At 34.8% G+C, this 16,463-nt stretch overlaps 2 protein-coding genes and 1 pseudogene across 2 annotated transcripts in view; all 3 read left to right on the top strand.

The window, feature by feature from the left end:
* Window positions 1-6,559, top strand: part of LOC113498744 (metabotropic glutamate receptor 2-like) — a 35,889-nt gene extending 29,330 nt beyond the window's left edge. The window contains exons 12-16 of the mRNA XM_026878883.1: window positions 2,201-2,363; window positions 2,639-2,852; window positions 4,568-4,719; window positions 5,611-5,722; window positions 6,086-6,559. Coding sequence (XP_026734684.1) covers window positions 2,201-2,363; window positions 2,639-2,852; window positions 4,568-4,719; window positions 5,611-5,722; window positions 6,086-6,387 — 943 coding nt within the window. The 3' untranslated portion in view covers window positions 6,388-6,559. The remainder of the gene's footprint in view (window positions 1-2,200; window positions 2,364-2,638; window positions 2,853-4,567; window positions 4,720-5,610; window positions 5,723-6,085) is intronic.
* A 1,134-nt stretch (window positions 6,560-7,693) lies between these two features.
* LOC113498763 lies at window positions 7,694-10,120 on the top strand (annotated as a pseudogene).
* A 91-nt stretch (window positions 10,121-10,211) lies between these two features.
* Window positions 10,212-13,017, top strand: LOC113498762. Its single transcript, XM_026878906.1, has 5 exons — window positions 10,212-10,536; window positions 11,055-11,224; window positions 11,483-11,625; window positions 11,997-12,178; window positions 12,553-13,017. The coding sequence occupies exons 1-5, from the start codon at window positions 10,418-10,420 to the stop codon at window positions 12,941-12,943; spliced, it is 1,005 nt and encodes a 334-aa protein (XP_026734707.1). The 5' UTR covers window positions 10,212-10,417; the 3' UTR covers window positions 12,944-13,017.
* Window positions 13,018-16,463: the final 3,446 nt, after the last annotated feature.

Here is a 16,463-nt window from a genome sequence, read left to right as displayed (position 1 = left end):
CATCGGATATTGGAATATTGGATCGTCGAGGTTAGGATGACATAACTTTGTGTAATAGATGCGGTACCGTCCAGTTAGGTTAAGATAATCCCAGTAGGTACTGTAGCTTGCTAGCTATAGAGAAATTGTGCAGAATAATCTGTAGAATTGAATCAATGCTTTGGTCATTCACTTGCACCTTTTTCCAGCTTCTCGGTTATCATGTCATAAATCCTCACTCTGACAGTCGCCGCCATTTCAACTGACGATTAATGCCCGCATTTTCCGGATGTTTAAACGAGCACACTATAAATTTATAGTTTCCTATTTTATTTTTCTTCTGGGCTCGCTACGTTTCTGACAATATTTTCTCTCCATATTTCAGTAGTACTTTAACAACAAATGCAGTAAATCACTTTAAAACTGAAGCTTATATAATAGTTGACGGAGACATGAGCTCAAGTTTCATGCACCAGCGGCTCGCATCGGAGCTAAGTACCGAACGATTCCCTGTCGCTGCCATCCGAATCGAGTTTGTCTAGGGATGTGCGAAATCGAACGGAATGTTATTCGATTCTGCTTTTATCTGATATTTATGGATACAAAAAGCGAGTTCAAATGTAGTCTAATTGATGTAAGCTTAATTCTTATTACTTGATTACTATTTTAAATATTTTTTGTATTTGATCTGAAGTTAATCAATAAACACGTTTGTTTGTGTTCAACATAATCTTTACACCATAAAATTGTGACAAGTTTTCTGTGATACCTTCTAACAGACAATACTAAAGTATTTTCTTTGAGGTCAAGACGACAAGCTGTAGACTGACTCAGTTTTTGAACTCCGCACTTTTCGACATCTGAGTAAACATTCTCGAAAATGTTCCACTACTTTCGATTTCTAAAGACTATTTGGAACTGAACTAAAATGTTTGAGGTTACTGTTCTCTGACATCAGCTGTCGATATTGGTGCTTGTAAATGACGTTTCAATTTGTATCTGCAGTATTTTATTTCAGGTTTTCGGTTCAATGAAGTAAACGTTTCCAATTTAATTTGTTAAAAAATATATAGCGAAAGCGCCACGTTTTCGTTTTCGAATCTTTACCAACTAATAATATATTGAAACAAACGGCGGCCGAAATCAAACAACTGTAGGCGAGGATTAATTAAACTTTAACTTTAATGTAATTTGTAACTTGACCTTCAACAAGTTTATTAATTAGCCCTAAATCAGAGTGTAAAGTAAACTTTCATTTAATATAAACGTATCAAGACTACTAAAAACTTAATAAATTAAAGTGTCTTATAAAGCGATAATGGTTTCATAAATTAATTTAAGCTGGCTCATTTTGACTGATTTAACTCAGTTATTCTGTAATTAAAGTAATATTAAACCTACCTTTTCTACGAGATACAAAAACTGTTGTTATTTCAAAATCGCAAATGGTTCTAATCGTAATAATTCATTGAACAGTTGAATGAAGTACCAGTTATCCATGCAAATCAGGATGACCGGCCATTCACAAATCAAGTGACGCCAGAATAGGTGGGCCACTGAACACAAGCTGCATATTGAAATGCAGTTTCTACTAGAAATACTAGGATTGTAGAGACGATCGGACACGTCCTAGTGTACGTGACTTATCTATTGCCGTCCGACGCCGCGCGCCGGCTTCCCGGCCGGACGTCTAAAGATCCAACATGTTCCGATGTGCCCGGAGAGACTCAAAACTTAACATTAGTTTCTCGGTAATGTTTTGGTATCTATTTAAGGGTTAAAATAACTTTGTATTGTGTTTGCTTGTCAAGTACAATCGACTTAAAAAAAAGTTATTTAAAAATACTCTTTTATATGATGTAACAGTTTACTCACGCATATTTATCGGGGAGCTGACGCGGCGGGATCGCGAGTCGAACTGGATTAAGGACTCTGGTTGGGTCCGAAACTAGTCGTGCACCCCCGATAAATACGCGTGAGTAAAACGTTACATCATTTAGGTAATAATGAATCAGTCTCACGATAGTTATTAAAAATACTCGTACATATAGATGCGATTATTTTTAATTCTATGATGAATTTAAACAGCGAAAATCTTAAATTATGACTAATACATATTTGCACCATTAAGAGACTTTGAAGAAGGATAATATTGCACAAATTTCAAACGATTCGATTTTTTTCCAATCATTATTTACCCTCAGCACAACTTTGTTATCAGGTTTGGTACGGGCTTCTGCTTCACCGTAGTGTACGCAGCCCTGCTGACGAAGACCAACAGAATATCCCGCATCTTCAACGCCAGCAAACACTCGGCCAAGAGACCTATCCTGATCTCTCCGAGCTCGCAACTTGCGATCTGTGCTGCTCTCGTGTCTATTCAGGTAAAAGCTTCAAGCATCATTTAAAAACTGATGGATTAGATGGATGGATTAAATAAACTGATGAAGACATGATTAAAAGTTTCAATTTAGTAGCATATTAATCCTGTCTTCTTTTTTAAGTTGCTTAAGTCATATCCAATGTCACTTCTAGAACATGAAATTTTCTGCAGTCCAAGACATGGGTGCAAAGGTTATGTGTGTGCAAAGTTCAAACTGACGAATTCTATTAGCAGCTCTCACCAAGAACTGTCAAAAATCTCATTAATTATTTCCAGGTGCTAATAGTAGTGGTATGGATGATAGTGGCACCAGCGAAGGCCATGTTCCACTATCCTACGAGAGAGGACAACATGCTGGTGTGCGACTCCTACGTGGACGCTTCCTATATGATAGCGTTCTTCTACCCGATCGTGCTGATTGTTATCTGCACTGTGTATGCTGTGCTCACCAGGAAGATCCCCGAGGCCTTCAACGAGAGCAAACATATCGGTAAGTTGATATGACATTTTTTGTACGTTGTTTGGCTGGATTGGTAAAAAAACTAGGGCATCGATGAGAGGATACTTAGGTGAAAGCAAGTCTATTTAGTTATGCTTTTCATCACTTTTAAAACTTTTTGTGGAAATGTTCAGTTATAATGTACGAAATTAATAGGAAGAATTTGAAACATAGATACATATTATTTACTGGAGAATTTCCGTCTATTGAAATTAAGCGAATAACTCCAGCATTGTTCTCATTCCAATTAAAGTTCAGTTCTTCCTCGTCTTGTATTCGCTAAGGTCGACATGGCACCAAAAGCCAATAAGATTAATTTATTGTAAAGACCTTGAATGTTTGAGGAACAACTTGTAGCAATAATTTGTGTTACCAATACTGATCCTGACATTCTAATTAATGTTGGTGTTCAGACTTTCGGATTAGTTCTCGTCAGAGTCGAGACAAATGAACAATATTATTATAGTTAACACGATGTCTATTGGGCGTATTTGTTCTAATTTCAAGGCTTTGCCAAGACTTTTGTCTGCCAAGTACCGAGCTATTTGGCCTTATTCTTTATCAAACTTTTTATTTCAACTGGCATTTTTCGTAACAAGCTAGTTAGGAAAAAACGGTCAAACCCAAGCCTTGCTTGGAAATCTTTGTATTACAAAAACAAGCATTTGCAAAAAATGGGTGCCATCCATAAAATTTCTGACTGCATTAAACGTTGCGTAACCCCGTTTTTTATTTTAACTATTAATTGTATCCCACAAAAGCAATACGTCTTCTGTGAAAATGAAAACTGGCTTGGACAGACAGATAGCTAGTCTCATTAATATTTATTATTATTATTTTAGTATTTCATTTTTACCCTTTAAAATCGGATACCCAAAAAAGTAAACTACTCATTGACGTACCACAAATTAATTGTATTTATTCCTTCATCCTCGTCTCCCACATTAACTTTTTGTCGCTGTTTGTCAAGGAATGCATAATTCAGTTCCTATTGTTGATGTTCCATTATAATGCAAACAATGCTATTGCGAGCTCATTGATGGAGTATTGACTTTCATAATACCTGATATATGGATATATGGGTGCTCTTCTAAATCAAAGACAAAGAACCATGGATCAGATCTACCAATATAAACCGAATACAACTATTTGATAACTTACTCTCAAAAAAACCTATGTCAAATAAACCTATGTTTTTTGCGGGTTACCGTCGATTATTTAGAATTCCGTATCCGAAGAGTAAACGAGGATCCTTTTACTAAGACCACCAGTGGGTCGACATCTATATTTCACCAAGTACTTACTGTATATCAGGATATATTTTATTCCAGCTATAACGACAAATACCTATTAAACATTATTTTAAGCAATTTAAAATTAAGCATTATTCTTATCGTATTTAACTTTCACTATTCCGAGTCCGACTCTCTCTTGACCGGCTATTTTTTACTACCGACCGTTACTCACCCCAACTTTTTCTATCGAACTCTGTCGGTGCTAAATTTAAGCATGTTGGGATATAGAGCTTTTTCAATCGATGTCTGCGTACCGCGTTTTTTCCAGTCTCACACCGATCTCCTTTTATCATCATCAAATTATAATGCTACTCAATTGTCACTCTAGTGACTTCATTGACTCCAGTGCCTTCTTCTATTTCCTTAGGTGTTGTAACTTTTGGATTTTTCTTCATACTGCTAACATTCTAGGGTTCACGATGTACACGACGTGCGTGATATGGCTGGCGTTCGTGCCGCTGTATTTCGGCACGGCGAGCCACGTGCCGCTGCGAGTCACCAGCATGGCCGTCACCATCTCGCTTAGTGCCAGCGTCACGCTCGTCTGCTTGTTCTCTCCAAAGGTAAAGTTAGAACAAAGAAATAAATTACAAAAATTCAGCAGTCTTCAAAGAAAAAGAAAGGAAATAATCTATCACTGACAATATCAAACTCGCAAAAGTGTGGACCTCATCGCCTTTCTTCTCAAACATAATTTGACTTCTTCAAAAGATATTGTAGAATGTGAATAGTAAGTTTAATAGCAAAAATAAAATAATCCTCAGATTTGAATATTCAGAGAAACATAATTAAAAGAGACATAAAGGGCACGTGAAAATAATGATGAAACAGCTTACCTGTTTTATAATTCTCTTTACAAATAATGAAATATTAAATATCAACGGCAGGCCAATATTCGAGGTTCGTAAAGTAATATTAAAATATGGCGCATCTATGTTTGCCTTTCTCTCCTTAAAATAAACACGATGAATCTTTTTAATTCCAGCGATCATTAAAATGTAAAACATCCCTTTCATTCAGCCCTTGAAATCCACTTTCAAAATGGCGGACGTTTTATTTTCGTACTTCCGATGGAACTCATAAAATTAAATGTTTGTCGTTTTACTATATTTACGTTCGCGGCGTGAAAAGATTTTACCTGAACTTGGCAAAAAATTGGATTGTTAATAATTCGTTGTGGCCTAATGGTTTTCCCGGTTTGTATGCAAAACGGTGTAAGCTTAAACTGGAACAACGTTTTAACGAAAACAGAAAAGTAATGAAAACTTTTTAAACTGGGCTGAAACGGGGAATTGCGAAAGGATTTGGAAGTGGCCTTGGAACGCTAAAGTTCAGAGCAAACGAACTGATTGAGGATGCGTTTCGTCTAGTCCAGCAATATAGTTTTTTTTTAATTTACGATGACAAGTGCAGTAATAAGTGATAATAACTAATTACCCTTCTAAAATTTCCAGTTATACATAATCCTGATCCGACCGGAGAGGAATGTCCGGCAGAGCATAATGCCGGTCCGGTACAGCCGGAAGCCGCCGCCAGCGCAGCCATTGCCGCATCCTCAGACGAAGAGTAAGTAACACCCGTTATATCCTAATGATTTTTGCCCACAAATATTATATCTAAAACTTCATTCTTACCTACCTAACCTACCTTTAAGTTCAATTCCATGAAACTTATTTTGTTCAGAAAAATAACCTTGACCAAGCCTTTTTGAACCTGTGTCTTTGTCTTTTTTTTATTATTTGTTATAAAAATATTTCATCTGGTAACATTTCGTTGCTATCACTTGCTATCACTTTTAAGAGAACTAAGTCATAGTTATGGATTTCCGTTTTTACCCATAGGCTATGGAAACCTAACTTTTACTTAGTCATTAACGATGAAAACCTAAATAGTCCAAGTTAAATTAACATACCATTTTAATAATTTCAGAGCCTTTGACTGCAAACAAGGAGACTCAAACGGACCCAGCCGACTTCAAGCTCGTCAACGGTCAAACAATCCAACTGATCAACGACACAGACACCAAACACGAAGAACAAACCAAAGACCTCAACAAAACACAACTTACTAGTAACAATGTCAAAACTAACACCGCCAATGACAAATCTAACGCCGTCAATGACAAATCTAACAATACGAACATCAAGTCTAATGACAACGTTATCACAACGAATGGTAACGACAAGTCTAGCCACACTCCTGTAGCCAATGACAAAGCTGACACCTTATAGCAAAGACACTCCTCAAGATCCCTCCTCGAATACTCACACAAAAACAACAATGTCATCGTCAAAAAGAAAAGTTGCTCATGCAAATACAAGGAACGAAAACCAGTAGTTGTTTAAAATTAAGTAGAAGCTATCGATGTAAATAATCCCGCTTTACTGCTTCTTTGTAAATACATTGTTAAATAATCTTTTTCTTCAAATAATGTAAATAATAATCTTGTAAATATAAATGAAAAGACAAATAGTGATGTTTACTGTATATAATCGTATATGTATAATATCGTTAAGCTTACCGTTTTATATATTAAATATTTAAATAAGTTATTTATTAAGTATTGTTATAGCATGTGCAGTGTAGAGCCTTGAGCCAGGACAGTAGTGAAACGAATGTAAATATTGAATTTCTACTCATCCCACTGATGTTTGTCTAGTCTGTGACTCTGCATATTTGCTGACAACCCTTGTTGAATAAAATGCGTTACATATCGACTAATTTATTGTTATAGTTTATAAAGTATTTATTTGGTCAAGCAAAAGTGCAGAGTTCCTTTATTTCAGAAATATTAATTAAAATATAAGATACATATCATGCGTTTTTTAATCTACAGTGTACGTATTTTCAATAAATATTTAATTGTTATCATTAAATTATATTGTCACTATTGTCTTGCTCTTCCTGTGCATGTTATACTAAATTATACCTTATATCGTAAATATGATTAAGGTATTTACGAAAATAAACAGTTTGATGTTGATATGTCTTTTATTATCACAAACCCACTTGATATGCTTGGTTAACAAGATTTGGGGTTTTGCCACCACGTAAAGACTGTCGCAGTTTTGAAAGTCAGCTCGTCTCTTCCACAGCTGACTCATTAGCCAAATGACATTTCTACATTAATAGAAAATGAAAGTATTGAGATGACAGGTCAAAGCCTGGCGAGTTGTAGAAATGACTATACCTCTGAGCTCTGTTGATTTAGGTACTCCAATTTCTAAAAAAGAACCTTTTGCTTGATTTTATTGAGATACTGACCGATGATATAGAGCAGAATAAAACATAGTAAAGGATATCATGCTGTAAAAAAAACATATAATAGTAGATAATTAAATAGGTCTGAATAAAAAAAACACAAATCTTATGTTACACCACGCTACTCGCAGGTTAATTAGTAGATCATTTAAAAAATAAATTTCTTGTTGGCACGGTAGAGACAGTGAGATAACAAGATTCCGGCGAACAAAAAGTAAATATTTATACCTCAAAAATATATGCAAATACATTTTATCAAGATACGTAAGTCATATCATAAAGCAGACTTTGATTACAGTTTTAGTAGTTTATCGAGCTCGCATGTGTGTCGACGTACGATTAGATAACCAACATTTGTGAGATAGTGCAAGTGAATCATGAGTCCGGACGAAGTAATCGAAGAACCGTTTAAAATTAAAAGAATAACGTATGAAACCGCGACTCCGTTTACTGCGCCAGTGCGGTATGCAGCTATTGAAGAGGTTAACGTGCCCTCGGAATATGTACATGAACTAGACGTGTCTACTAAGGCTAGATATACCTATGAACTTGACAGGTAAATAATATATAAGTCGTTAATTTACTCAAACATCAAATGTTAGAAATTTTTAATTCTAACATTGATTGTTTAATTTCGCCTGTAATAAGACTCATCGTCTCACCTATTTATATCTACTATAGTAGGAAGGAGTTTGGAAGTAATTCAGTGATTTATCCATTTTTTTTTAAATTGAATGTCCTAGATTTATAATACTTCTGCCTTCTAACTATTTTTAGCTTTGATATATTCTTTTTTACTTTCATTTCTACTAATTCAATGGTAAAAATACAAACAGCCGAAACACATTCAATGGCTACTTTTCTTCTTACTTTAAGCTTCATTTTAAACGTTTTCAGATACAGTAAAAATGCCATGCTAATATTTGAAGGCATAGAAAACTCAGACACAACGGACAGCAATTCCAAAAATGAGTTTCCGCATAATGACCTAAGCACAAGATTAAAGGAACCTTTGAAAAGTATCGTTTCGAAGTTGAAATCCATCGAGGCTTGAAGGATCATGAGATAGCTAGCACTTGTGATACTTGTACGTACCTACTTAACTCAATAAATAAATACCTAAGAATAATGTTTTCAGTTTTTGTTTATAGAACTACATTTATTTGGTCGCAAGTCTCTCTAAAATATTTCTGTGTAGTCGAAGAAATTATAGTTACCAAAATCATATTGTTAGATTTTTATTGAAGTGAAATATTCCTAATAATGATGTTGCTTTTAGTTATGAAGGCGACAAGCCGATAAAGTATATTTCCTGCCCTTTGGCTTACATCCAGACTTTCAAACTTATAAGTATTTCTTATAAAAAAGTAATGCTAAAATAGATAGATAGATATGAATTCTTTATTGCAAACCACAGAAGTACAAGATTGGATACAAATAAAATACTTACTTACTTACTCTGTTGGCTCAGCGACCCAAATTGTGTCTTGGCCTCTGATACGAGAGAACGACACCTTACCCGATCCTTCGCCACTTCTTCAAATATAATAAAATACAAATAAAATAAATAGTAAAATTAGATAATTAGTTTTTCAGAGAGATTTTACGGAATATGGCTGCGTAGGAATAATAATGCTGCCAAAATCAATTATGGATATGTTGAGTCGTATCACACTCCGAAAAGTGAGTTTGGAGTTTTGCCGATATTTATCCATCTTTACACTCCAACGCTGCAAGGGAAACCGATCATTTATATAATTCAGGTAAATACTTTAATTATAAAGGATCTATGTAATCATAAATTCTAATGAAACGCATTTCGACTGGTAATGTTACATTATTAACTCCTAATAGGTGGTAATATTTATACATTAACTTTCTGATTTTATATTTAATTACAGAATAAAGTACCAAGGCCAAGTCAAAATTACCAATAAAACAAACGCATCGAAAATTTAAAGTAGTATTCGTGAAGTAAAATACTTTTCTCTTTACGAAAGGTAGATTATAATTATAATTTTTATTTCTTATGCTTTTCCAGACTGAAAGTTGCTACGTAATCCCTCAAGCACGCGTCTCATCCAGAATGCCCAGGACATCCTTGAGTTTCGTATTCCTGTTCCTATCACTACACCAGATGTAAAAGCCACGATGTATGTAAATGGATCAACTATGTTTTTTTAATGCTTTTGAAATCCCTATGAATGATTTTGAAATTCCTGATTAGTTAATGCTCTTCTTTTACTTTAAAAAGTCATTTTTAAAAGTTGGTGTTATACCCCAATCCTATTATGGAGATCAACGACATTTAACATTAGTTTTACTTATTTGCCTATATTAAAATGTAATTAAAGCTATTTTATTTTATATTTTAGTGTATCTTGTCTTCTGGAGTACGTAAATACGGAAATCGTCAGATTAGGTGATAAGACTGACCTGTATACAATCCTGAACGATCCGTCAAAAGTTTACACGGTCTGGGCAACACTATGACATCCCAGTTGGTTTCTACAGCTCCTTAACTAAAGAACTTTGGTTAGCTAACGCACAAGAATGATGGTTGATGATATTTTAATATTTGATTAATGTGTTATAAGGAGAGGAAACCAATAAGCCTCTTTGTTCTGTGATACAACAATATCGGCTCATTTGTTATCTATTGAATAAACCAAAGATTGTTGAATAAATAGATAGTCAGTAATAGTTTCTTTTTTATTAAACCTAATTTTTATTTTATTTGTTGACTAAACTTTTTCTCCTGATGTTTTTTGTCTTAACTGAAAAATAACAGAATATTGATCATCAATGATTGATGATCAATGTCTTTGGTCTCAAAATACTAGATTCCCGAGCCGTAACCAAGAGACCCGATAAATTGACAGTTGTTCAAATTCAGCCAGTCAATGTCATTGAAAATTCTGACTTTTTTCATTATTTGTTATTATTTTGATCGTTGAATAAATCGTTAATTAAATAAGTACTTAATAATTTATATTTAAAATGGATGAAGAAGCAATAGAAACGATAAGAGAGTCGAGCCGTAGTATACTGGTGTTGAATAGGCGTAAGCATCGAGACGAAGAGGCGGATGACCGGCGATCAATGAGCAATGCCTTGCGGTAAGCAATATACTTGTACTTACTTACATATGGGGTAGTAGAAGAGACTAGCCTTTTTAATTATGATACCCTAGCTTAATGAGCGGTACGAGCCAGAGTTGTGCTCCATTTAAAAAAAATATAGGTCATAATATATAGTTACATGACATAGACGTAGTTTCACTCTTATCGTCAGCATAAACGTCCTACTATCTAAGGCACACGAACCCTAAAGAAGAACGCAACTCCTACCAGGGTATAGGAATAGGCCAATAAAAGATATTGATATTAATTACTCAGTGTGCAGTCAGACAAACTTGGTACTTATTGTCTTCTGAGAAAAAAACTCTACATGCATGTTTTTATTAGATGGGAACTTAACAATTATATAGTTTTATCAATGATGTGATGAGAACAAATTATATAGTAGCCGTAGCCAGCCAAAGAGATTAGAAGTTGTGATTTCAAAAATATTTCGTTGCTATTCAATTGAAAGTTAACACTTTCGAAATACTTATTTGGCAAATTGAACATTCCAGCATAACAACTGATACAGTACTACACATATCAAATAAATTGAAAACAAAGGCGTCTATAAGTTTGCCCGAGCTTCAGATGTTAAAGAATGCTCTGATGGATGATGTCTCCAACATAGAGACAGTGTTGCAAACTAATGGGGCTCTCAGAGGACTGGTCAGAGAGATGATTGGTATGTATGTACTAATCTTATTCTAAATGATTTAACTAAGACATACCTACTTTGCAATCTTTTAACAACAGAAACTTTGCAAAATAAGTTTTTAACGGATCAAATGAAGTTCTCCTTTATAATCCTCTCCGGGATGGTTGGCGCTCTTTGGGGGAGGCTTACATTCAGCAGTGGACGGCGATAGGCTGAGATGGAATCTTCTCCTTATACAATCTTATTAATTCATTCTGTTTGAGTCTCTTTCTAATAAATTTTCAGGTAATGAGGTGAACAAGCAGTGTGCCGCTACCGGATGCTGTTGTAACTTGGCACTAGGGGATGCTCGAGCTGGTATTGCCGTAGCCAAGGCAGCTGGTCCATACCTGATCACCGCCTTACATAACTATGCTACAGAATTGGCTGTGAGTTAATGTTCTTCGTTTTGTAACTGTTGTCAAGTTGTTATAGTTGACTAAGGTCCGATTTTTCAATCATCAGATAATTTATCTGAGGAATAAATATGGCTATTTGACATGTTTTCTATACAAAAGCTGTCAAACATATTCGTCGAATAAAAGTTATCTGGCGATTGAAAAATCGGCCCTCAATGTAAACTTTATGAATAATAGGTAAAGGGTTGAAAAAACAAAAAAAATATGATATACGATTGAATAATTCAGATTCCTAACATCAAAATTACCTAAAAACTATTGTTATCATTAATCATTTCTGACTTCACAGCAATTTTGTGTTGATACTAGGCATAAAAGATGGGACATCTTTTGGGTTCCAGGTCACAAGTGCATGGACAATAGGCAACCTAGCTGGGTCTGGACCTAAGGCGTGCGAGTTGCTTTCAGTACAAGGTGCCATAACGGAGCTATGCAACCTCCTTCCTAATGGTAATGAAGAGATCAGAGAAGCAGCACTCTATGCTCTCGTGCACTTTGCTTATCAGTTACGAGATAGATTGAGGTATGTATTAAGTGATATAATAATTATAACGGCCACTAAGGCTTGCGGCTTGCTTGCGCACGGCGATGGCTACGACCATGTTGTTATTGTAATCTTTGCAGCTACAATCCGAAATCTACAAATGATGGTTAGCAGTTTCGATCCCCAAGTTAGAACAAGCATTTGTCAGATCCATAAATGCTTCTCTCTGAGTCTCAGGAGATCATGTGCATGGCACTTGAAATTTGTTAAACCGACACAAAGATTAAATAAATTCCTTAACATCGAAGTACTTTAACTAAAACAACTTGATGCAATTGCTTCGTCACTGCGATCGAACTAACTATCGGTCCTAAGTCTTCAGGGCGCTAAATATTATTATTATACCATTTCAGCTCGGAACACTTGCACGGCCTATTCCGGATCCTCCCTCACCTGAACGTAGCTGTGTCGTCACAGCTGCTCTTCATCGTCTCGTGCCACGCGGAGTTCCCTCACAACTTGGTCACGGAGGACTTCGTACATAAAATGTTACGGTACCTCACAGTGAGTATCGAAAAATCACATCCCAACGATAATGTCATTTACCTCTTTAGAACCCTAGCGAATTTTAACTCTCCAGAAGTGTGTGATATAGTTCTAAGTAATTTTGTGCTAAATAATAAGATCAATGTAATCAAAAAGTTGCTTGATAATGAGAATGTCAAAGATTCTGTACTGTGGTTCTTAGGTAATGCTTATAAATGGCGTAGTAAACACGAGTTCTTCGAGAAATTGCTTAAATAAATGTACTGTACTTACTTACTTTTAAGTTTTGATATAATCCTGTACCTTAAATAAATACTTAACTATATAGGCAACCACTCTTTGATTAGTTGACGCGTGAGTAAATAAAACAAAAATCATTTGCAATAAATATATTATCATATCAATAATTATAATATTCAATAATAATAATTAATAATAGTATTATTTAATAAATTAGATTAATATGGATAAGGCTACACATAATATAGCATTTAATAAGTTTACATCACTCAAATGTTAAAGACCTCTCACACTCATACGACAAATCGGGCGGACAACTGCGTAACTATAAAAATGTATCTAATCTTTAAACGTGATTAAAATCGCAGATCGTTTCTATATTAAATTTCTATTCCGCTAAAAATATTTTAGTCTTTATATTAGTACAAACCGTCTTGCCGCACGCCTCCTACGTACCTTGGAAAATAAATGCTAATGGCAGTATTAAGGGTACATTGTGGTCGTCAAAGGCAAAAACATTGTACAGTTCAATACAAAGAAAAACTTCTCCCCTACTCGGCCAATGCACGTCTCGCATCCTTTTTATTCGACATAATAAAAGAAAGAGACGACACACTAAGCTTCTATATGTAGCTTTATTGCTCATAAGTCCTAAGTTTTTCTAATATTACTGTTATATGTATGTACAAAATTGCACTTGTAATCACAAAAATGAGCAAAATCTATTTCCGCAGAAATTGGTAAACGGAAAAACTACAAGATACTTGTCTCGTTAATTTTGGCCCTTCATGCAGTTATCAAAAGCAATTCTAAAACTGCTATATTAATTTAATTAGTAAGACTTATAAAAGGCGTCTAATTGTAAAGTATCTGTGGTAATTTATTGGCAACACCACGTATGTAATCTGACAGTTGCCATGTTTAAAATTTTTCCGTTAATTTCTGCGGTTATTATAAATTTGTCGTTTCAGACTAGCTATGCACGATATCTACGTTAGGATAATATAACGGTTACAAGGCGATTAGGATTACATTACAATTGAATTGTCTGACTTTTAAGCTGTCTGTGTGATTAGCTTTGGAGTGCCACCGTCGTGGTATATAGTGTTACTTATCTAGTACACAGGGCCGCAAGTAGTCAAGTGACATTTCTAAGAGCGTTAATGCTGATCGAATCCCTTGTCACGTAACTTTTAAGTCAGAAATATCTCTTGTCAGGGCAGGAATGTCGGTGATCTCACAGAGTTGGCTGGCTATCGGTATTCATCACATTAGAGAGTTCATCTTAATAACTGGTTCAATATCTGCGCGGTAATGTCTATCAAAGTACACGTAAACGCTGTTGCTATTATTAAAGCTCCTACTTTAATAAAATGGTATAGGTATAGGCTAGAACTATTGAGATTCTTGATACTTTAAAAAGTATACAATGTAATGGGTATACTAGTGCTGTCTAAATTATTAGTACGCTATACTAAGCCTAAAAGCTACTGACACGTGTGCAGACAGCAAGAGTAATAATTAATCGACGAGAAAAAAATGTAATTGTAAGACGCTAAAGGAATTTAAAAAATCGAAAAAATGGCGTCACAAAATGGCGTCCGGTTAAGCAACATGATTGAAATTATCTGAAAACGGCTCGAACCTACTCTATACAATGTATATAATCAATATATTCTTGAAATATTCAAAATCTAACTAGAAAATATACAATTTCATATCAAATCAATGTGAAACTTTATGATTTCGTTCGAACCAGCATTAAGTTATTTTTTTATTACAACTACCTATTTATTTAGACGTTTTAATTGACCTCACATATCGATTGTACTAATTGTACAAAATAAGACGCCGTTCGTAGATAACTAGCGTCTCGTAAACAATACATTAACATAATATATAAAATGGTGAAACTGTAAAGCTTTTATATTTGTCAATGATAATTGAACAACTTGAAACAAACTGATCTTGGGATTTTTTTTTTTATTTATTTATCTTTAAACAAATAGGTAGGTAACTTATTAACTAAGCCCCACAAAACCGTTGCAATGGTTTGACTGTGGGGTCGATGAGTCTCTAGACATAGTTACTATCTTACTTAAATGTACTTAACTAAATATATATAATAAAAAACATAAATGAGTCACACACATGTGCACCACATACACATAGATACACACAAAATATAGACACATACATACATACGTACAAATACATGCGTGTACATACACATACACATACATACACGCATACGCATATGCACACGCATATATATACACACATAAACATACAGTACACATATGTACGACTCATAATATTTCTAAATAATATAACTTTAATTTACGTTTAAATCTATTTGTATTTGTTTCATTCCTTATATCTGCTGGCAGATTGTTCAATAGATACGGTATTCTCTTATTTAGCGTTCTGTCACCAAAGTAGTTGGTAACTCTTGGTACATTGAATCTACCAGCAGCCATAGATCGTGTATTATGGTTATTGTAGACATGAATTAAGTTATGCTTTTGGTTACTATGGTGGTTAACTAAAATCAGGTACTTATGTTTGAAAGTGATCGGTAGTATTTTGCATATTTTGAATAATTTTCTATAATCTCCTTTACAGCTGCTTTTAGTTTTTTTTAGTGACAAGTAGTTTTAGAAATCGAATTTGAAGAGCTCTCTAATTTATCCAAGTTAGTTTTGAACGTTAATCCATAACTATCAAGAGCATAATTTAAAATGGAATCGACTAGTGACATATAAATACACCTTAATATATTAATAGGAACTTTAAAGCTTAGATGGTACATTTTACTTAACAATATTCTTAATTTACTAGAAATGTATTCTACATGTTGGGACCAGGAAAAGTGCTCGTCTATTTTCATGCCAAGGTAGGTTACACAGTCAACTCTTTCGATAGGTTTACATTTACAGTTCAGCAAATTATTATGGTGACATGAGTAATCGTGAGTAAATAATGATGGAGTTACACTATGAGGTCGCAAATGTGGCGAATGAATCAACATTAATTTAGTTTTACTGGCGTTTAATATAATGCCATTGTCGTGCGACCAATTAACAACCGCGTCTATATCTTGTTGCACTAGCTGGTAGGTATCATCAATGTTAGTTCCGGAGCGAAGTATGCACAGGTCATCTGCAAACATATACGCTGAACAATGCTGTAGCACTCGCACAAGCTGTTAACGTGCATAAGGTAACAAATTGGTCCACATCCCGAGCCCTGCGGCACCCCACTCCGCACTTCTACTCTGTCACTGAGCGCATCTTCCACCCTCACACGGTAGGAGCGCGCAGTGAGGTAATCACGAAACCATGGATTCAGTGGTTCTCTCACTCCGCACTCCTCCATTGCATTTAGGATGGTGTCGAATTGTAAAGTGTCGAATGCTTTTTTATAATCAAAAAATATTGTTATAACAAATTTTTGTCATCTAGGTAACTGTTTATTTGGTCTGTGAATTTTGTGAGCAATGTGTTTGTACTTTTCCCTTGTAAAAAACCGTGTTGGC

Source organism: Trichoplusia ni, chromosome 11 (assembly GCF_003590095.1).
Source record: "Trichoplusia ni isolate ovarian cell line Hi5 chromosome 11, tn1, whole genome shotgun sequence".
NCBI classification, from domain to species: Eukaryota; Metazoa; Arthropoda; class Insecta; order Lepidoptera; family Noctuidae; genus Trichoplusia; species Trichoplusia ni.
Note: the sequence above shows the minus strand (reverse complement) of the source record. Positions and strands in the feature narration are given on the sequence as shown.